At 47.3% G+C, this 22119-nt stretch overlaps 1 protein-coding gene across 1 annotated transcript in view; it reads right to left on the bottom strand.

Moving 5' to 3' along the window:
* Positions 1–204: 204 nt before the first annotated feature.
* The window catches only part of grm2a (glutamate receptor, metabotropic 2a), a 34466-nt gene continuing 12551 nt past the window's right edge, over positions 205–22119 (bottom strand). The window contains exons 2-5 of the mRNA XM_078203070.1: positions 7312–8146; positions 4908–5971; positions 1567–1741; positions 205–485 (exon numbers count right to left, since the gene is read on the bottom strand). Of these exons, the coding sequence (XP_078059196.1) occupies positions 412–485; positions 1567–1741; positions 4908–5971; positions 7312–8146 (2148 nt within the window). The 3' untranslated portion in view covers positions 205–411. The remainder of the gene's footprint in view (positions 486–1566; positions 1742–4907; positions 5972–7311; positions 8147–22119) is intronic.

Below are 22119 nucleotides of genomic sequence, written 5' to 3'. Positions count from 1 at the left end.
ATAGCCGGTTCCTCAGGAGGTGGGGGGATTTTCCTAAAGTAAAATACAGACAAGAAAGTTTGACATCAGGGAGTCACTAGGAACCTCTTAGCTGCCAGAATTTCACACATTGTTGGGATCTACTTGATAATAGTTTGTCCTAATGACTCCACTGACCTGGTACTAATCTAGTAGTTACCAGTGACTAGGTTACAATATTTATTTAAAAAACCACTTTATTTACATTAATTACAATAGCACATACTAATTCACAAGAAGTCTACTTATTAAAAACCTTTTATACATTGAACATAATAACCAGTTTAGTCACTTTTACTTTGTACACTTCTCTGGAGGAGTTGGTGAGGGAGGGGATTTGGAGGTTAGCAGGGTAGGGGGTTAGTGACAAGGAGGCACTCCTACATCCAGTCCTCATAGTGAGGATGTTGTGGAGTCCACTATCTCTCGGCCATTGCACACAGTCGGCACATAGTGCACAGCGGAACCTGCAAAGAGAAATGACAAGGTTTAGTTCAGCGCTGTTGTTTCAGCGACACTTCCCGTGGGCTGCCGTGCACTGCCATGGCAACCAGCAGTCCGCCAACAGGTGCCAACGCCAAAAACAGCAAAGCACAAAGTCACTTGGCAACTGTATGTGCAGCTCTAGTGGCAGAGACTGCCTCAAGGATTGACATCAGTAAAGGTGCACCCAAATGTCTGCCATCTCTCACAGATAGAAAGATTATGTTTTTGTGTTTATCGGGGTCCACAAGTTCTTACAGCAGGTCCTGTGCACATGTTGGACACATGCAGTAATAGAGGAGCTACAGTTGTCCTTAGTGTCTTTCTTTTTATTCGTTCAGGGGATATGGGCATCACTGGCTGGGCCAACATTTACTGCCCATCCTTAATTGCCCTTGAACCAAGTGGTTTGCTGGTTGTTTGCTGGACCATTTCAGAGGGGCAGTTAAGAGTCAACTACATTGCTGTGGATCTGGAGTCACATGTAGGCCACACTGGGTAAGGATGGCAGATTTCCTTCCCTAAAGAACATTAGTGACCAAATGGGTTTTTACGACAATGGTTTCATGGTCATCATTAGACTTTTAATTCCAGATTTTTATTGAATTCAAATTTCACCATCTGCCATGGGGTCCCCAGAGCATTACCCTGGATTTCTGGGTTAGTAGTCCAGTGATAATACCACTATACCACTGCCTCCCCCTTTCTCCCTCTGTCTCCCTCTGTCTTTCGTTAGACTCATGGAGGGAGAGGTTAATTGCTCTGTCTCCACACATGTATTTATCATGTGTGAAGAGTGGTCAGTGGGGTGTGAGGTCCCAGCTGGGCTGAGACTGACACCCAAAGGGACTATACCCCAACATTAGCCAGTAGCATGGGGAGAGGAAGAAAGGAAGTTACTGGTGCAGGGTGAAAACACTCCCAATCTGAGCACTTCAGGTCATCTATGCAAATGTGAATAAGTGTAGAGGGAATGACAGGCAGTGGAGCTGTGGGCAGGTTGATCCTCTCTGTAATAAAGGGGGCATTGTGAGGACCCAGGCCTGGAGAGCAGGAGATACTCACCGTGCGAGTGGACAGCCCCTGAGCCGGTCACGCTGAAACGACTGGTCGCCACTCGGTGGGTGACCACGTTTTTCTGAGGCTGGAAAAGGATGATGTGGATTTTGGGAGCGAACAGGCAGCCCAACACAACAGAGCCACTCAGACTGACAGAGATACACATGGTGGTGGTCTGGACCTGTGAGGAAAGAGAGCGAGAGGGTCAGATCAAAACCAGGTCCTGGTTCAGACACTGCTGCTCACTAAAACCCAAGCCTTTCTTCCCATGATAGACCCGGTGCTCCACTAGAGCCAGGATACCTGGTCATGGAGATGGAAACAATGCCTTAACACATTCCCAAAGAAAAGCAGAGTTCTCAACATCATCTCCTAAGCAACACCACTATGACAGGTTTAACTGATCATTTATTTCATTTGATGGAAGGACAAACCAAAGAAGAACGTACTCGGTAAATGGTAGGACTCTGAAGAGTGCAGTTGAACAGAGGGATCTGGGAATACAGGTACAGAATTCCCTAAAAGTGACGTCACAGGTGGATAGGGTCGTAAAGAGTGCCTTTGGTACATTGGCCTTTATAAATCGGAGTATCGAGTATAAAAGTTGGAGTGTTATGGTAAGGTTATATAAGGCATTGGTGAGGCCGAATTTGGAGTATTGTGTACAGTTTTGGTCACCTAGTTACAGGAAGGATGTAAATAAGATTGAAAGAGTGCAGAGAAGGTTCACAAGGATGTTGCCGGGACTTGAGAAGCTGAGTTACAGAGAGAGATTGAATAGGTTGGGACTTTATTCCCTGGAGCGTAGAAGATTGAGGGGAGATTTGATAGAGGTGTATAAGATTTTGATGGGTATAGATAGAGTGAATGTAAGCAGGTTTTTTCCGCTGAGGCTAGGGGAGAAAAAAACCAGAGGGCATGGGTTAAGGGTGAAAGGAGAAAAGTTTAAAGGGAATATTAGGGGGGGCTTCTTCACGCAGAGAGTGGTGGGAGTGTGGAATGAGCTGGCGGATAAACTGGTAAATGCGGGGTCACTTTTAACATTTAAGAAAAACTTGGACGGGTTCATGGATAAGAGGGGTGTGGAAGGATATGGTCCAAGTGCAGGTCAGTGGGACTAGGCATAAAATGGTTCGGCACAGACAAGAAGGGCCAAAAGGCCTGTTTCTGAGCTGTAATTTTCTATGGTTCTATGGTTCTATGTTAGTGGGATTCTACTGTGCGCTGAACTGGTTGGTGTATTACTGGAAATATAATAGTCCCTTCACTTCTAAAGCAATTCTTTGGCTGTGGAAGACTTTGGAATGGTTTGGCAATCTGAGGCGTGTGAAATGTGAACTGCAGGTAACTCAAACCTAAAAGAAACTACCATCCTCTCAGGGCAGCTAGTGAAGGGCAATAAATGCCAGCCTTGCCAACGTTGCCTGACCCCCCCTAAGTAAAATGAGCAGAAATAGAGAAGTTCCAGATCTTTTCTCTTAAGGTGAAACCTCAGCTGATCAATGACTCAACAACACGTACCCAAGACAACTGCTGCCTTCACTTAACTACTAAACTCAAAATGAACAATTCATCAGCAGCATATATATTATTAAACAGTCAGATATGAATAAGAACAAAGAAAAATAATTACTTATAGTTATAAAAATCCAACAGGATGTCAATTGGCAGTGTTCTTTATGGAGCTGAATCTGACTCATTGTGACTAGAATATTATCAGTCACTGTTTGATGATTAAGATAGTGAATGTTACAGTTCCAGCTTAAAGAAACATCTCTTAAAGCTCTTCAAAATTTGCCACTGTCTTTTAGCTCATAGATTTGTCAAAGATATAGGGATCGTGGCCAGGAATGGTCACAGGTAGTGAGAGACAGACTGAAAGTCATGATGGAGAAGGTGTAAAGGGAACCAAATAGACAATCTCATGGAGTCAAATATAGGGAGAGAGTGGAGGAGGCCACTGGGTCATATATGGAGAGAGGGTAGAGGTCATAGGGTTGTGCATGGAGAGAGAGTATAGGAGGTCACATGGTCGTACATAACTGGAAGCGAGGTCAGGATCTGGCCAATCGATAGCTGGCGATGAGGGTAGGTGCAGGTTGGGTGACTCACAACTAGGGGGGGATGTGGTGTGATAAGTTTCAAAATTGGAAATTGGATTGATGTATGGGTTGGCGAAGAGAAACAGATTTAAACCCAGTGAGCACCATGACTGCTTCTAGAAGCAGCTAAGGGGAAGCTAGGGTAGGCGAGGAAGTGCATGGAGTGGAGGCGCATGGGGTGGGGCATATGGAGTGGGGATACATGGGAGGGGGCACATGGGGTGGGGACACATGGGGCAGGGGTACATGGGGTGGGGTACATGAGGTGGGGATACATGGGGTGAGGGCACATGGGGCAGGGGTACATGGGGCAGGGGCTACATGGGGTGGGGGTACAGGGGGTGGGGGTACATGGGGTGGGAGCACATGGGGTGGGGGCACATGGGGCAGGGGTACATGGGGTGGGGTACATGAGGCGGGGGTACATGGGGTGGGGCTACATGGGGTGGGGGTACATGGGGTGGGGGCACATGGGACAGGGTACTTGGGAGGGGGCACATGAGGCAAGGGTACATGGGAGGGGTCAAATGAGGTGGGAGTACATGGGGTGGGGGTACATGGGCTGGGGACACATGGGTTGGGGACACATGGGCTGGGGACACATGGGTGAGGGGGTGAAAGGAATATCAGGATATTCTGATGGGGTGACATGAGATAAAGTGAAAGGGGGTTTGTGGGGAGCACCGATAGGGCTGAGTATCATGCTTCTGTGTTTTTCTGAGGGAAATGTTACATAATTTTTCTGAGGTGCTAAAGTTCCCTCCAATGCTAAAGTGCATTGGAGGGAACTGGAGGAAGCTTTACTCTAACATATGTGTTGTCTGTGTGATAAGTGTGCTCGATACTCACACTCTGTCTGGAAAGGGAAAGACACTTTTCCCAAACATGCTGCATCTCAAATCCTAAGTCAAATCAGTGAGCTGATGGAGGATCCGGTTGAATGCCCGAGGTGGGAACAGGTTAGAGAAAACGAGAGAGCTACCAGGGCATGGGGAAGTGATTGGCACTGTAGTGAAAGGAGAGCTGGTGAACCCTATCTATGAGGATTTATAAAAGATTAAATAACCTGTGAAAAATCACAGCACAATCAGGGCTGAGATTGGCACTCAGGAACAATGGGGTAAAAATGAGAAATGTCTCCAACGTTAGAGGCAGCTGGTAAGTAAATGTTTAGTAATCAGCCGAGAGGACCGGTCTAAGATTGGTTTCATACTGGTAGGATAAAGACCTTGGTGCGCTGCTTACCCTATAGTCACTGGAGGTGACGTAGAAGATTGGCAGGAAGGCCAGCCAGATAATACACGTGGTATACATGGTGAACCCAATGAATTTGGCCTCATTGAAATTCTCTGGGCACTTCCTCGTTTTAAAGGCGTACACAGTGCAGAGCACAATGAGAACCACAGTGTACGTCAATGAGGTCAGCATACTGGACTCCTTGGTGTTGCACTTGAGAGTGACAATGTCCCGTTTCTCGAGTGTTGTCTCCTTTCTGGTGCCTGGTGTTTCCACCACAAGCCAGACGGTGACGACAATCAATTGACAAGAGATCAGTGCCAAGCAGATCACCACTTGGGAGGTTGGGCTGATGCATCGTGGTCTCTGCGTGCCATCTTTTACCCCGTTGAAGATTCTGGCGATGCGGTTTGTCTTGGTGAGGAGGGCTGAGTAGCAAACTGCAAAGGAGGATCCCAATCCCAAACGTCGCAAGGTACATACTGTGGTCGATGGTTTTGCGATGAAAATGAGGGTCATGCTGTAGCACATCAGGACCCCGATGAGAAGGATGTAACAGAGCTCACGTCCAGATGCCTTCACCACTGGGGTGTTATTGTTTTTCACAAAGATCCCAAACACGCAGAGGGTTGAGATGAAGCCAAGGCAGGAAATGGTGATGGGCCCAATGGCCCAGGCATCCTCCCATTTGATATACTCTTCTGGAAGGTCATAGCAGCTGCTGAGATCCTCAGTTGGCCATCTTCCTGGCCCACAGTCCATGCAAGTGAATTCATCGTAGAGAAACTCATAAGGATGGCAGGGAATGCAGAGCCAGCAGCAGACATCTCCTCGCTGCATACTCTTGGCTTCATTCTTGGCACAGGGGTCACTGCACTGGGAAGTAGGGATGGATGCTTCGGCCCAGGGAATCAAGCTGCTGTTCAGTGTGAGATCTTCACCCCAGTACCCCACTTTCTGATAGGAGTATCTCCCACCCTTCGACTGGTAATTCAAGATATTGTAGCGGCCAATTCCATCTCCAAATGTATCAAATCGGATTTTACTCCTTGTATCGTGAGGTCGGAAAGGAGCTGGGGAGAAAAGAGAAATAGATTGACATGATCTCTGAAGTATGTTAACACAGTGAGATAATGGGTAATGAGATTCTGACCTTGTCAAAGTCAAAGTTCATCACACCATCCACCTAGTGGAGGTGTTCAGTGTGCGATGTGTGTCCCTTTAAATAAAAGCAATGAAGACCAGATTCCAGTTCTATCCTTCACCACCTGGCTAAAAAATTCAGGAGGACAAGCACTGCCTGGCTTGTCTCCTCCTCACTAGCCCTGAGGCAAATTCCCATGCCCAACAAACTGCCCTCTCTGCTGATATCAGCTTCCTCAACACGGAACTCCAATCAAATCAAGGTCTTGGCCTGTGAGCGATATCACTCAGTTCCACAGCGAGCAGCAGGGTGATTGACTATTGGAGAATAAACTAAGGGAGGTCTTGCAGGGGGGAATGGAGTTGGTGAGAGTGTGAGGGGCGGCTGAAAGCGAGGTGGGGGTCGGGCAGTCTGTTCTTGACCCAGGCTGGCTTTAATACATCCAGCTCGGAGCCCTCGTCCCAGACACCCACAGGAACACAAATCATTTAGCTGCTATGGTTCACGTGTGTGCAGACAGGTAGCCCCACCCTCAGCAGATAAAATCCGGGACAATACACGTCCCATGATGACCTGACTTGAGATGCGGAAAGAAGAGTGAAATTACGTGACAATGCCGAAAAATCCGGGATAGTTGGTCACCCTGAACCTTCTCAGGGGTCAGTGTTGTTGTGTCCATCCCTTGTCTGACTGACCTCCTGTCCCATTCAGGGAGTCTCGCTCAGTCTTTCTGATCTCTGTGAACCAGAACCAACCACTGCCAGACAAATCTGGCCTCACATTTAACATTCACCCTAATGTTTGTGAGTGTTGATAGGAAAGGACAGAAACTGAGTAAATAGGAGTGACGTGAGCAGAACGCATTCCGTGAACCAGTCAGAGCACTCTCTCATGCTGCTGCACTGTCCAATGTGTCAAAGGTCATGAGGGGGTAGATGTAATGTGGGGTTCAGGTGAATATCAGATCAGCCATGATCTCACTGAATGGCAGAGTAGGTTCAAGGGGCTGAATGGCCTACTCCTGCTCCTAATTCATATGTTCAATGTCATATTCATCCTGCAAACCTCACTGTACAAATTATCCAATCATTTGTCACTTTGCGGTTAGTGGGACTTTGCTATGTGCAAATTGGCTGTGGGGTTTCCTACATTTAAACAGTGACTACACCTCAACAGGCTGGTATTGGGGCTGAGATGTTTCGGGATGTCCTGAGATTATGAAAGGTGCTCCAGAAATGCAAGTGAAGCCACGAGGAAGAGTTAATTTACCATCAAAGTGAACTTTGATGATGTAATCCTTGTAAAACTTCTTTCCATTCATGGGCCTGATGTTATCACAAGGCCTGGTGCTGTTGGGACAGAGAGCCTGGTGCATGTTGTGGAGGGCATGAGCCATCGCATACACTGCATTCAAAACAAACATGATCTTCGTCTCCTGCTCAAACTTCACTTTGAGGGAGTTCCTCCCACAGTCAGGTGTCCTTAAGCTGCAATGGAACTTCTGTTCCCAAAACTCTCGAAACCAGGAATTCCTGGAGTTGTTGTAAGGGTTGAGGTTGACGAAATAGGTCGTAAACTCCTGAATGTTTTGGGATGCCAACTCGATAGTTATGGCCCCATTGGCTGCCTGTTCATTGCCTTTGACCACATTCTCCAGCGCACCCCAACCATCGCTGGCCACCCACATGAAGGACACATTGAGCCTCCGAGCAGCAGCCAGCAGCTCCCGAGCATCCTCGCTCTTTGTGAACAGAACCACCACTTTGGCATTGGGCTTCTGCATCAGAGCTTTGATCACCCCATCATACGTCTTCTGGTTCATGGAGCGGCCCACCTTCTCCGAGGTGGCGATGCAGATGTTCCTGGAACGAGCCTCCTGTTCAAAGGCCTCAATACCTGTTTCACCATAGTCACCCTCAGATGCTACGGTGGAGACGTACGTCCAGTTGAAGAAACGTAGGATGTCAGACATGGCTTTCGCTTGGTAGAAATCAGGAGGTACAGTTCGCGCAAAGTAATCGTAGCGCGATTTATCACTTAGCTTGGCACTGGTTGAGGCGTAGCTGATCTGTGGAATCTGGAACAAACGCAGCAAGTTGGCCACCTGGAAACGATCAAAAGAAGAGCATTGTTAGTACGTCATCTTGTCTGGGAAAGCCCCGGACGAGAGTACTCGCTGCCTGGATGCTTGGTTAAGCAATGTGTTGTGCAGAAATTCCTAAAATTCCCAGATATAAACTAGACTCTAAAAGGCTGCTTCTTACAACGGAAATCTACTTCTTCCAATTGCTCCTGTGACGGAGACTAAGCCAGTAAGGTTCAGAGTGAATACTGTTCATCACAACCCTAACCCTGACTGCTGCTCTACCTCAGATCTTATCTTGTATTGGTCTTGGTAACCCCAGTTTGAGACATCACATCTGGCAGTGGGAACTGCTGCAAAACAGAGAGTGTTGTCCCCACCAGTTACAAAACAGAGGTATTGAGCTGTCTGCTGCTAATAAACATGCACAATGTGCTTTGTCACACCACTGCCTTTTGATCTACATTAATAATACCCATCCTCACCCCACCCTACACACAAGGAACATTATTTGAAGAATCTGGAGCTATAGTTGATCCTTTTCAGCTCCGTAATCCATACATCTAGTAAATAAGCTGTTAAACCATCCTTTGAAACTCATCCCTTCAGTGCCTTAGCGATCCATCAGAGAATCTATTGTGTTTCAAAGGTCCCTAGTGTTTCGGCCTAGTGGATTATTATAAATATTTCACAAAGTTCTTTTCAATACTGCAAATGCTGGAAATATACAAAAATCAAAAATGCTGGAAACACCCAGCAGGTCAGGCAGCATCTGTGGAGAGAGAAACAGAGTTAACATTTCACGTCGATGGCCTATTGTCAGAACAGAAGGAAAAGTAACAGATTCTAAGGGGGGGGGGGGGGGGGGGGGGGGGGCGATTCTCCCAAAAGCGCTGAATTGTTGGGAAAACTGTTCTAGATCACGACTGTTTTTTCAGTGCAGCTTCAGACCCGAATCTCTGCAGTCTGTGCAATGCAGAGGTCCCAGTCGTGAATCTCATTAAAAACACAGGGGGTGGGGCCTATTTGCGCCAGAGTTTGACAGTTCTGGAACTCTGCACATGCGCAGTGATCCCGATCTGTCAGTCTCCCCATTTGCTGGCCAGCCTGATCACTGGCCAGCCCGGGACCCTTGCAGTGCTGCCCCTCCAGCACCCCCCATGGCCCGATCGCGGCCACCACAGCAATTCCCGGGCCAGCCCTGACCCCCTCCGTCTCAGAGCACCCTGATGTACAGCCCACCCCCCCCTAGCTGTGTAGATCCCCCCATACCCACAACCTCACCCCGGCAGACTTCCCGCCCACCCCCGCTGACCCCCCCATCCCCCAGGGTCAGACCTCCCCTCCCCCAGCCCACCCCAATCGCTGCCCTCCCTCCAGCCCAGACCGATCCCCATGCAGAGTGTCAGCGGGATGCCCCACCCCCACCAATCGCCCTTAGGACCTGCCCACAATAGCCCCCCCCCCCCCCGCCCCCCCCGGCACTGCCTGATGCCCAGTGGACAGTGCCAAGGTGCCCCCTGGTCATGGGCGCTTTGCCCCTTGGGCAATGCCAGGGGGCACAGGCTGGCACTGCCAAGGTGACCATGCCTATGGGGCACGATCCCCCGCTGCCCGACCCTTTGGGGGGGGCCCGATTGCCTCCCCTTCATTCCGGTGGAGTCTCCTGCTAGTTCCCCGAACGTGGGGAGCTCATCTAAACCCCGCCAGAATGAAGTACTCCTGGCGGGGTGGGAGATTCAATTGAGGCCTGAAAGTTCCCGATAATTAGATTGAAAATACATTTAAAACATATTAATAACAGATTTAAATGACTTACCTGCCTTCCTGCCGGTTTCCAGCGTGGTCTGACCGGCGACTGTTCACCGGCTCTGGGAGATGCGCATGCGTTCCTGACGCACGCACAAATCCTTGTTCAAGGCCGGTGACGCGCATCTCCCACCCTGACCCACCAAAACAGTTGCGGGTCACGATGGGAGAATCGCGGCCGGGGAGTGTGGAAAGTGAAGCTGTATGAGGGGATGGAAGGAAGGAGTAATTAAATGACAAAAGGAATGATGGTGCAAGGGTTAAGGAGTTGGAGATTGGACAAGTAAAGTTGATGGGTCTAAAGGAGGGGGAAATACCAACAGCAAATTGAACAGCAGTTATCAGCTGGGATTGTTGAACTTATTATAGAACTTAATATAGAAGGTTGTAAAGTTCTTCCTAACATCTGTTTTAAACTCACTTTTAGCTCCTTTAAATTTAACTAAAATGCACAAAGTAATTTGTATTTGTGCCACTAGTTTATTCACCTTATCGTGGATGATTGTGGATTCGGGTAACAAGCTATTTCCTTTTTTAGCTGTCCTTCTTTGTGTGGGCTTTTTTCACCGATGCACTATCATTAAACCCTCTGTCCCTTCCTGTCCCATTCTGCTCATCTTTACCCAAATCACTACCCTGTTCTATTGTCACGATGTTTCTCTTCGGATTTTCAAATCACCCTTCTCCTGAACTTGCCTCAAAGGTAATCATCTCTGGACTTCTACTTGAACCACGAGCAAATTGGCACTGGGTCCAGCAGATTAGAGAGTTAAATGCATGGCTCAAAGAGTGGCGTGGGGAAGAAGGGGCTTCATGGACACTGACATCAGAGCTCAGGAAAGAGGGAGCTGCTGTGTTGGGATGGGTTTCACTTAAACCAGGTTAGGGCCAATGTCCTGACGAATTATACAACCAGGACTGTGGATAGGGCTTTAAATGAATGGGGTGAGGACAGGGCAAGGAGGGTTCTGGTGAAGGGAGATTCCAAAATCCAAAGAGAAACATTGTGACAATAGAACAGGGTAGTGGTTTGGGTAAAGATGAGCAGAATGAGCCATGAAGGGATAGACGGTTTAACAGCAATCATGTATCGGTGATGAAAGCCCATGCAAAGAAGGACAGTTAAGAAAGGAAGTAGCTTGTTACCTGAGTGCACAAAGCATCCACAATAAGGTGAATGAACTAGTGGCACAAATACAGATACAAGATTTAGATCTAATCACCATTACAGACACATGCAGCAGGCGCCCAATCACCCAAAAGCTCTGTGGAATTGCAAATAATCGGAGGCCGGCTGGTAGGTGGTCGGAAAACCACCCAGTGAATTTTACAGGCCATCCTCTCCCATCTGCAAATCCATAAGCAGGGACACATAAAATTTTTCCTTTGGTTACAAGGTGACCAAGGCTGGGAAATAAATATTCTTGGGTACTCAGCATTTTTTGGAATGGACAGAATAGTAAAGGAAGAGGGGCATCCCTAAAAGTAAATAGAGTCATGGCGTCATAGTCATCGAGGTTTACAGCATGGAAACAGGCCCTTCGGCCCAACTTTTAAACCCGTAAGCTAATCCCAATTGTCCGCATTTGGCCCATATTCCTCTATACCCTTCTTACCCATGTAACTATCGAAATGCTATTTAAAAGACAAAATTGTACCCACCTCTACTACTACCTCTGGCAGCTTGTTCCAGATACTCACCACCCTCTGTGTGAAAAAATTGCCCCTCTGGACACTTTTGTATCTCTCCCCTCTCACCTTAAACCTATGCCCTCTAGTTTTAGACTCCCCTACCTTTGGGAAAAGATATTGACTATCTAGCTGATCTGTGCCCCTCATTATTTTATAGACCTCAATAAGATCACCCCTCAGCTTCCTACACTCCAGAGAAAGAAGTCCCAGTCTATCCAGCCTCTCCTTATAACTCAAACCATCAAGTCCTGGTAGCATCCTAGTAAGTCTTTTCTGCACTCTTTCTAGTTTAATAATATCCTTTCTGTAATAGGGTGATCAGAACTGCACACAGTATTCCAAGTGTGGCCTTACCAATGTCTTGTACAACTTCAACAAGACGTCCCAACTCCTGTATTCAATGTTCTGACCGATGAAACCAAGCATGCCGAATGCCTTCTTCACCACTCTGTCCACCTGTGACTCCACTTTCAAGGAGCTATGAACATGTACCCTTAGATCTCTTTGTTCTGTAACTCTCCCCAATGCCCTACCATTAACTGAGTAAGTCCTGCCCTGGTTCAATCTACTAAAATGCATCAGCTCGCATTTGTCTAAATTAAACTCCATCTGCCATCCGTCAGCCCATTGGCCCAATTGATCAAGATCCCGTTGCAATCGGTGATAACTTTCTTCACTGTTCACTATGCCACCAATCTTGGTGTCATCTGCAAACTTACTAACTATGCCTCCTATATTCTCATCCAAATCATTAAAGGGTAATATAAGAACAGTTATGAGAAAGGATCTTGGCTCAGAAGGTCAGGAAGATCAATATGGGCAGAGAATAGGAATAGGAAAAGTCAGAAACTGCCGGTAGAAGTATTTTATAGATCACACCCCGCCTCCACCCAACAGTAGTTATAATGCTGGACAATAACTTATTGAAGCTTGTCAAAAAGGCAAAGTGATAGTCGTGGGGAACATTAATCTTCATATGGACTGGACAAATCAAATTGGTAAAGGTGGTCTGAAAGATAAGTTTGTAAAATGCTTTCATGACAATTTCCTGGAGCAACATATTATGGAAGCAACTAGGGATAAATCTAGATCTAGTATTGTACAGTGGGACAGGGTTAGTTACCAGTCTCACAGTAAATGGTTGGTTGGGAAATAGTGATCATAATACAACAGAATGCTACAGTAAATTTGGGAGTGACATAATTCAATCACAATCAAGAATCTTAAACTTAAACAATTACATAGATATGACAGGAGAACTGGCTAAGGTTGATTTCATAAATAGAGTAAAAGGTATGAGAGGAAACTCACAATGGAAAACAATTAAAGAAATAATCCAAAATATTAAACAAAAATACATTCCATTTAAAAGCTAAAACTTGGCAAAAAAGATCTCTCTGTGACTTAGTAAGGAAGCTAAGGATAGTATGAGATTAAAAGGTCTATGAAAGCGATGTAGAGTGATCTGCATTCTTCATATCACTTTTCCTGTACCTGCTGATGTGAAAACAATAGTCACCTATTGATCTGTTGTACTGAGGCTGAAGATAGCAATGAGAGCAAATACCTTCCCCACAATACTTAACAAGCAGATGCCTTGGGAATTCCACAGGCCACAAAATGGGCACCTCATCAGCCCAACATAGCTCTGAAGCACGGCATTCACAGAAACAGGGCCAAACCAACACACCGCAATGTCCTCATGTGGTCCAAAATTTCTACACATGCCAACATTTCCACACAACCTCACAAAGCCTCGCACACCGATCGAATCCAATTTTCTCTCATAGAACCACGGAAAAGTTACAGCACAGACGGCCATTCTTTCATTCATCCCTTACATTTGCACATTCCACAACATTCATACACAGCACAACATTCCCATACATCCCAACATTCCTATACAGCCCAACATTCCTATACAGTTCAACATTCCTATACAGTCCAACATTCCTATACATCCCAACATTCCTATACAGTTCAACATTCCTATACAGCCCAACATTCCTATACATCCCAACATTCCTATACAGCCCAACAATTCCTCTGAAAATTGCATGCCTACATATTTCAAACTTGCTGCAAATCGCAAAATTCCTACAAAGCCAATGGGAGCGATTCTCCCAGCCTGCTGCACTGTTCTAGCAGCACAACGGGCTGGGAGACATCAGCAGAGGCCATTTAGCAAGCTCCCCACTGGGTGCCATGGCCTCTGCGAGTCTCCGGGGCTACGTTTTTTAGAGTAATCAGCTCTGCACCAGAAATTGGCATGGAGCTGATTTAAATATTTAAATCCTTGTTTTCATCCATCAGCGGGCCTGAGTCTGACATTTCCGGGACCGCTAGTATCCCCCCCCCGGCCAGGAGTGGTTCATTCCAGCAGGGTTTACAATTGCTCCCCACTAACGGGGAACTGGTGGTCGACCCCACTGGAGGGAAGAGAGGTAACTGAGGCCCTACCAGGAGGTCAGGGGTAGGGGGCAGTGCCAGTCTTTTCAATGTGAATCTCGCTAGAGCACTCTGCAGTGCTCAGAGTGTGGGAGATTCATTGTGAAAATCATGCTAAAAAAACCAGCAGGAGTTACTCCAGTTTTCACGCAAATTCGGTACTTAAAATGTTTTTGGAAGAATCGCCCCCAATATTCCAATAGACCCCAACATTCCCACACAACTAAATATTCCAAAGGAGTCCAACATTCCTACACAGCCCAAATATTCCTCTGGAATCCAATATTCCTATAGACACCAATATTCCCAAAGAGCCCAATATTCCGCCAGATCCAAACATACCTATGCAGCCCAATTCTCAGACACCAACATTCCCACAGAATTCAACATTCCCATAAACATCAACATTCCCACAAACATTCACATTCCCAAAGACACAAACCTTCCCACAGACTCCAACATTCCCACACACTTGAACATTCCCACACACTTGAACATTCCCACACACTCTGGCATTCGCACACACTCCGGCATTCCCACACACTCGAACATTCCCACAAAACCCAACATTCCCACATGCTCTAACATTCCCATGGACACCAACATTCCCTCATATTTCGACATTCCCACATACTCTGAGATTCCCACATACTCTGACATTCCCACCGTCACCAAAATTCCCGCAAACCCCAACATTCCCACAAACTCCAACTTTCGCGCACACTCCAATATTCGCGCACACTCCGACATTCCCACATACTCGAACAATCCCATATACTCCGACATTCCCACAGAAACAAACATTCTTACAAACCCTAACATTCCCACATGCTCTAACATTCCCTTGGACACCAGCATTCTCTCATACTCCGACATTCCCACATACTCCAACATTCCCACCATCACCAAAATTCTCATAAACTCCAACAATCCATACACTCCAACATTCCCATAGACACCAATGTTCCCACACACTCTCAACATTCCCACACATACCAACATTCCTATGGACACCAGGGGGGTGATCGGGGCTGGACATCTGGGTGGGGAGGGGTTGGGGCTGCTGAGGGAGGTGGGAAAGGAGATCGGGGCTGGCCGGGGCAGATGTGAGGGGGCATGGGGGCTTGCCCGGAGAAGTCCTGGAAGCCAGTGATAGAGGGGTGGGGCAGTCAGAGTTGCAGCGATGTGGGGTCACGGGGCTGGTCATCGATTGAGCTTGCCAGTAATCGGGAGGACGGCAATGCAGGGCCACTGCACATGCGCCGATTTCTGCTCTGCCAGATTGGCACATGCACAGTGGCCCGCTCAGCACTATGCTGCCGGTCTCTCCGGAATAGGCCCCGGGGCAGGGTTTTCAATGTGAATCTCGCTAGAGCACTCTGCAGTACTCAGAATGTGGGAGATTCATTGTGAAAACCATGCTAAAAAAAACCAGCAGGAGTTACTCCAGTTTTCACGCAAATTCGCCACTTAGAATGTTTTTGGAAGAATCGCCCCCAGTATTCCAATAGACCCCAACATTCCCGCACTACTCAATATTGCAAAGGAATCCAACATTCCTATACAACCCAAATATTCCTATAGACACCAATATTCCCATTGAGCCCAATGTTCCGTCAGATCCAAACATTTCTACGCAGCCCAATTCTCAGACACCAATATTCCTACACACACTGACATTCCAACACACTCCGGCATTCCCACAGACATCAACATTCCCACATACTCCGACATTCTCAAACACACTCCAACATTCCCACACACTCCAACATTCCCACACACTCCAACATTCCTTCGCACCTAAACATTATCATACAAGATGTCTTTCCTACAAAATCCAAAAATTCCTACTGGCCTGTACCTTTCCTACATTCCAAACATTTCTACAGATGTCAACATTCCTACAGAACACTACAGTTGCTCACGTCCCATAATTGTTATAGACCCAACCTTCCTACACACTCCAACATTATGACTCCTCCTAACATTTCCACATACTTGCTGTTCTAGCTTTTCCAGGCATCAGGCACACTGGCATTTGCCTAACAATGTGGAACATTGTCCAGATATGTTTTGTCTATAATATCTACATTTATTCAGCAGTAACCTGTTCAGTTTGGGTTCTGTCAGGGTCACTCAGCTCCTGGCCTCATTACAGTCTTGGTTCAAACATGGACAAAAGAGCTGAATTCCAGAGGTGAGGTGAGAGTAACAGCCCTTGACATTGAGGCAGCATTTGATCGAGTGTGGCAACAAGGAGCCCGAGTAAAACTGGAGTCAATGGAATCAAGGTGAAAACTCTCCACTGATTGGAGTCAACAAAGGAAAATGATTGCAATTGTTGGAGCCAATAATCTCAGCTTCAGGACATTGTTGCAGGAGTTCCTCAGGGTAGGTTCTGAGGTTGAACCATAGAAATCATAGAGTTATCATAGAAACCCTACAGCACAGAAAGAGGCCATTCGGCCCATCGAGTCTGCACCAAACACAATCCCACCCAGGCCCTACCCCCATATCCCTACATATTTACCCACTAATCCCTCTAACCTACGCATCTCAGGACACTAAGGGCAATTTTAGCATAGCCAATCAACCTAACCCGCACATCTTTGGACTGTGGGGGGAAACCGGAGCACCTGGAGGAAACCCACGCAGACACAAGGAGAATGTGCAAACTCCACACAGACAGTGACCCAAGCCGGGAATCGAACCCAGGGTCCCTGGAGCTGTGAAGCAGCAGTGCTAACCACTGTGCTACCGTGCCGCACATCTTCAGCTACTTCATCAATAACTTTTTGTCAATGTTCGCTGATGAATATGCAATGTTCAGCATAATTTGTGACTCCTCAGATTCTGGAGGATGCAGTCCTTGTCTAAATACAGCAAGACCTGGACAATATCCAAGCTTGGCTGATAAATGATAAGTAACATTTGCGACACACAAGTGATAGGCAATGACCATTTCCAACAAGAAAGAATGTAACCATTTCCCCATGACATTCAATGGTATCATCATCGCTGAATCTCCCACTCACAACATCCTGAGAGTTACCATTGACCAGAAACTGAACTGGACTAGCCATATACAAACAGTGGCTACAAGAGCAGGTCAGAGGCTAGGAATGCTGCAGTGAGTAATTCACCTCCTGACTCCCCAAAAGAATATCCATCATCTACAATGTACAAGTCAGGAGTAGTGGAATACTAACCATTTGCCTGGATGGGTGCAGCTCCAACAACACTCAAGAAACTTGACACCATCCAGGACAAAGCAGCCTGCTTGATTGGCACCACCGATGCACAGTGGCTGCCGTGAGTGCCATTTACACAATGTACTTGCTAAGGCTCCTTTGACAGCAGCTTCTAAACCCCAATGTTCCTACAATTCCAAACATTCCTACAGACCCCAACAACTCTACAAGACCCAAAATGTTTTCAGTCTGAGTATAACAAAAACATCCACATTCTACAGACCCCAGTGATCCTCAAGAGCCCAAAATTCCTTATAGATCCCAATAATCTTTCAGCACTAATTTTCTACACACACCAATACATTCCAACACATCAAAATCTTCATACAAACATCAACATTCCTGCAATTTTCTCATTCCAACATTCTCACATAATGCAACATTCCCACAAACCCCATCATTCCCCACATCCTGACATTCCTACAACCTCCCTGTTCCAAGAAACATCAACATTCCTATAACCAAGCATTTTGACACAATCCGAAATATCCCACACACTCCCAACACTCCGATACACCCCAACATTCCAACATGCACCAATTCTCCCGCTAACCATAACATTCCGACAGAAACCAACATCCTACTGATCCTGACATCACCAAACATCCAAATATTCCCACGTTATCACAACAACCCAAATAGCACATTACAACCTCCAACATTCCTACAAAATGGAATAGAATCCTGACACACACCAACATCCCTACACAAACCAACATTCTTACACACACCAACATCCCTACACAAACCAACATTCTTACACACACCAACATTCTTACACACACCAACATCCCTACACACACCAACATTCTTACACACACCAACATCCCTACACACACCAATATTCTTACACACACCAATATTCTTACACACACCAACATCCCTACACACATCAACATCCCTTCACACACCAATATTCTTGCACACACCAACATTCTTACACACACCAACATTCTTACACACGCCAACATCCCTACACACACCAACATCCCTACACACACCAATATTCTTGCACACACCAACATTCTTACACACACCAACATTCTTACACACACCAACATCCCTTCACACACCAATATTCTTGCACACACCAACATTCTTACACACACCAACATCCCTACACACGCCAACATCCCTACACACACCAACATCCCTACACACACCAATATTCTTACACACACCAACATTCCTTCAGATCTCAAAGTTCTACAATTCCCAGCATTCCTATTGATGCCAACATTCCTACAAATTCAGATATCCCTATTGTGACAATTAAACACACACACAACCTTCCTTGAGTGCAGCATTCCTACAGATACCAAAATTCCCACACACCCAATATTGCTGCAAATGTAACAACAACTACACCATGGCCTAGCCACAACATCCCTACAAAGCCCAACACACTGACAAGCCCCAATATTCCTACAGAACCTAATACTTCAACCAAAGTATGTTCAAGGAGTTGGGTTGCTAACACTCCAGGATTGGCCTGAAGCCTCCAGGAATTGGAGCAGCACTGTGGCACAGTGGTTAGTACTGCTGCCTCACAGCACCAGGGCCTCGGGTTCAATTCTGGCCTCAGGTGACTGTCTGCGTGGAGTTTGCACATTCTCCTGCATGGGGTTTCCTCCCACACTCCAAAGATGTGCAGGTTAGGTGGATTGGCCGTGCTAAATTGCCCCTTTCTGTCAGGGGATTAGTATGATATATATACATGGGATTACAGGGATAGGGCCTCGGTGGGATTGTTGTTGGTGCAGGCTTGATGGGCCGAATGGCTTCCTTTTACACTGCAGGGATTCTATTCTATGAATTGAAGATTAACCCCTAGGATACTGTTGTGTGCAACCCTGGCATTAAAAAGATTGGCCAGGATTCTCCCGACTCGAGCAGCGCAGCAGGCCAGAAGATATCAGCGGGGAGGCCTGTAGTAGGACACGTGACCGGCATCCGGCTGATTGCGAGTCTCCCAGGCAATGTTTTTAGACGTTAGCAGCCCCACGCTGCAAATCGGCACAAGGCTGAGTACCATAGTGAAATTCCAATTTCAATATGATTAGCGAGCACAGGACAGTAATCTCCGGGCCCACTAGTGTCTGTACCACCCCCTCCCCTGCCCCCCCCCCCCCCCCCCGCACCCCCCTCACTGGGAGAGGTTCCCACCAGCAGGTTTACGTCCAGTCCCTATCAATGGAAATCAGGTGTGATCACCCCACTGGTGGGGAAAACGGCCATTGTGGTCCCCTCGGAGGTCAGGGCAGGGGGTGGTGCCCCTCGGTCTATGCCAACTGGTACCCTCACAGTGCCAGTGGACATGGGGGTGTGTGGTCAGGGCTGGCCAATGTGGGGGGGGGGTTGGGTGGGGGGGGGGGGGCACAATCGGGCTGGCCAATGTGGGGCTGGCCATGGGGGAATGGGGGAGGTGGTCAGGTCTGGCCATGGGGGTGATGGGGGGGGGGGGGGGGGGGGGGATCAGGGCTGGCCATGGGGGGGTAGTTGGGGCTGGCCATGGGGGCTGGTCAGGGCTGGCCGTTGGGGAGTCAGGGCTGGCCATGTGGGGGTGGTCAGGGCTGGCCATGGGGCGGTGGCCGGGATGGCCATGGGAAGTCAGAGCTGGCCATGGGGGGTCGGGCTGGCCTTGGGGGGTAATGGTCAGGGATGGCACATGGGGCTGGCCCGAGGTGGGGTCGGGGAGGTCGGTGATCTGGGTGAGGGGCATTGGGAAACAATCAGTAGGGCAGCCATCAGGAGGCTGGTGATGGGGGGGGGGGGGGGGGGGGGGGGGGGGGGGGACGGGTGGCAGTGCGCATTCGCTCAGTGCACTGATTCTGGCCTCTCCAGTGGGATGAGGTTCCGTGCCTCCACTTACCAGTGTGAATCTCCCTGAGGCATTCTGAACATTTGCTCACTAAATGTTCCCAAAAACAGGCAGAAAAACCTCCCATTTTCCCGCCTGTTGGGCACTTAGTTTTGTTTTGGGAGAATCCTGGCCATTTTATTTTGTCATTTTCCGTCATTTACCAGATATTAAAATATTGAAAATGGGGAGAATGGCATCATTCAATTGGATAATGTGTCTAATTGTTCTTTAAAATTTTAAAGTGTATTTATTAGTGTCACAAGTAGGCTTACATTAACACTGCAATGAAGTTACTGTGAAAATCCCCTAGTCGCCACACTCCAGTGCCTGTTCAGGTCAATGCACCTAACCAGCACATCTTTCAGACTGTGGGAGGAAACTGGAGCACCCGGAGGAAACCCATGCAGACACGGGGAGAACATGCAAACTCTGCACAGATAGTGACCCAAGCCAGGAATCGAACCCAGGTCCCTGGTGCTGTGAGGCAGCAGTGCGAACCATTGTGCCACCGTGCCGCCCATTAGGAAGTCAGTACGTCACAAGGATTGGATGTACTGGCTGACTAATGGCTAGAGTGTGGGGGGCAGGTCATGTGCTGAAAACTCCAGGAATACATTCAAACACAGTTGGCAACCCTATAGAGGAGACCTGTCTTTGCTCCCTCCAATTCACAAAATAATCTGTTGTAGGCTGATTTCTGTAACAAGATAAGCTCTTCGCATCCTAACGGCCATTCTCACTGTTTTAAGATTTTTCACTCAATTCTTCCAAGCCACCTTGGGATATATTTGCTCATACAATCCATCGATGCATTATCAGAGCACAGGTGCTATATATTTTAAGGACAACTTAATCCGTGACTATTCCTGTGAAAAGAAGGAACTGTACACACAATACTCATCAATGGAGGGGATAGCAAGTCTGCAAGGCTCGGGGAAGAGCACCCATGTAGAGCTCAAGGTCCTCACGTCAAACCCCATTGGCTAAATAAACTGGAAGGTTTCCATTCAATGGATGCTTTGGAGATGTCTAACCTTAGGAATATGACAAGCTAGTCTAAGTAATTATCCAATACCTGAAAGTGGATGGTCCTGGTCTCTATATCCCTATTGTAATGTCCCCAGTGCAGGTATCTGAGCAGTGGCAGTGTTGACCCAATGACCCCGAGCCCAGCATGACATCCTCCAACTCACACAGAGAAAACCTCCAATGACTCTACAATGGGATTTGATTCAGAAAACTTTACATCCAGCAATACAACGTGTCACTGGGTCAACTCCATTCCAATCAGAAAATACTAGGAGGAGATAGATCATGAGGAAGTATTTCACATTCCCCATCTCCAACCCACTTACTCAAGATTTCTAGGATTTCCTCTTCCGATGTGATTATTGAATATAAAGGGACTCCCCCTTGTGATAAATCGAGCACAATGTGATGTAGCTCAAAGTAACAAAGACTTTATTCCCATTGAAAAATAAGTATTTACAATAAATGGTCAGACAGAATTAACTATGTGACTGTACAGCACTCCTCCCTGGCTCCAACTGAGGATCCTCCCCATCGTGGGATAGACACCCTCGCACCCGATTGGCTCAGCTAGTGTCTGGCTCGTTCATGTGACACTCAGGGAATGCCCCCTTAAAGGGACCACGCTGCCACACCTCTATATATGTTCTTCCTCTTTTGCTATGGCTGATTTCCTCTACAAAGCAAATGAAAGGATTCCAAAGCCTTGATGAGTGATACTTAAATGTCAGCATCCAGCCCACAGTCGGATAGTATAGCTTAAGGCACTGGGATATAGGTGATATATTATTACTATATCTAAATGCATTTGTGGGATGGGAATCCCTATCGGTATACAGACAGTGAGATGGGAATCCCTATCGGTACACAGACAATGAGATGGGAATCCCTATCGGTACACA

This window comes from Mustelus asterias, chromosome 3, assembly GCF_964213995.1.
Source record: "Mustelus asterias chromosome 3, sMusAst1.hap1.1, whole genome shotgun sequence".
Taxonomy (NCBI): Eukaryota; Metazoa; Chordata; class Chondrichthyes; order Carcharhiniformes; family Triakidae; genus Mustelus; species Mustelus asterias.
Note: the sequence above shows the minus strand (reverse complement) of the source record. Positions and strands in the feature narration are given on the sequence as shown.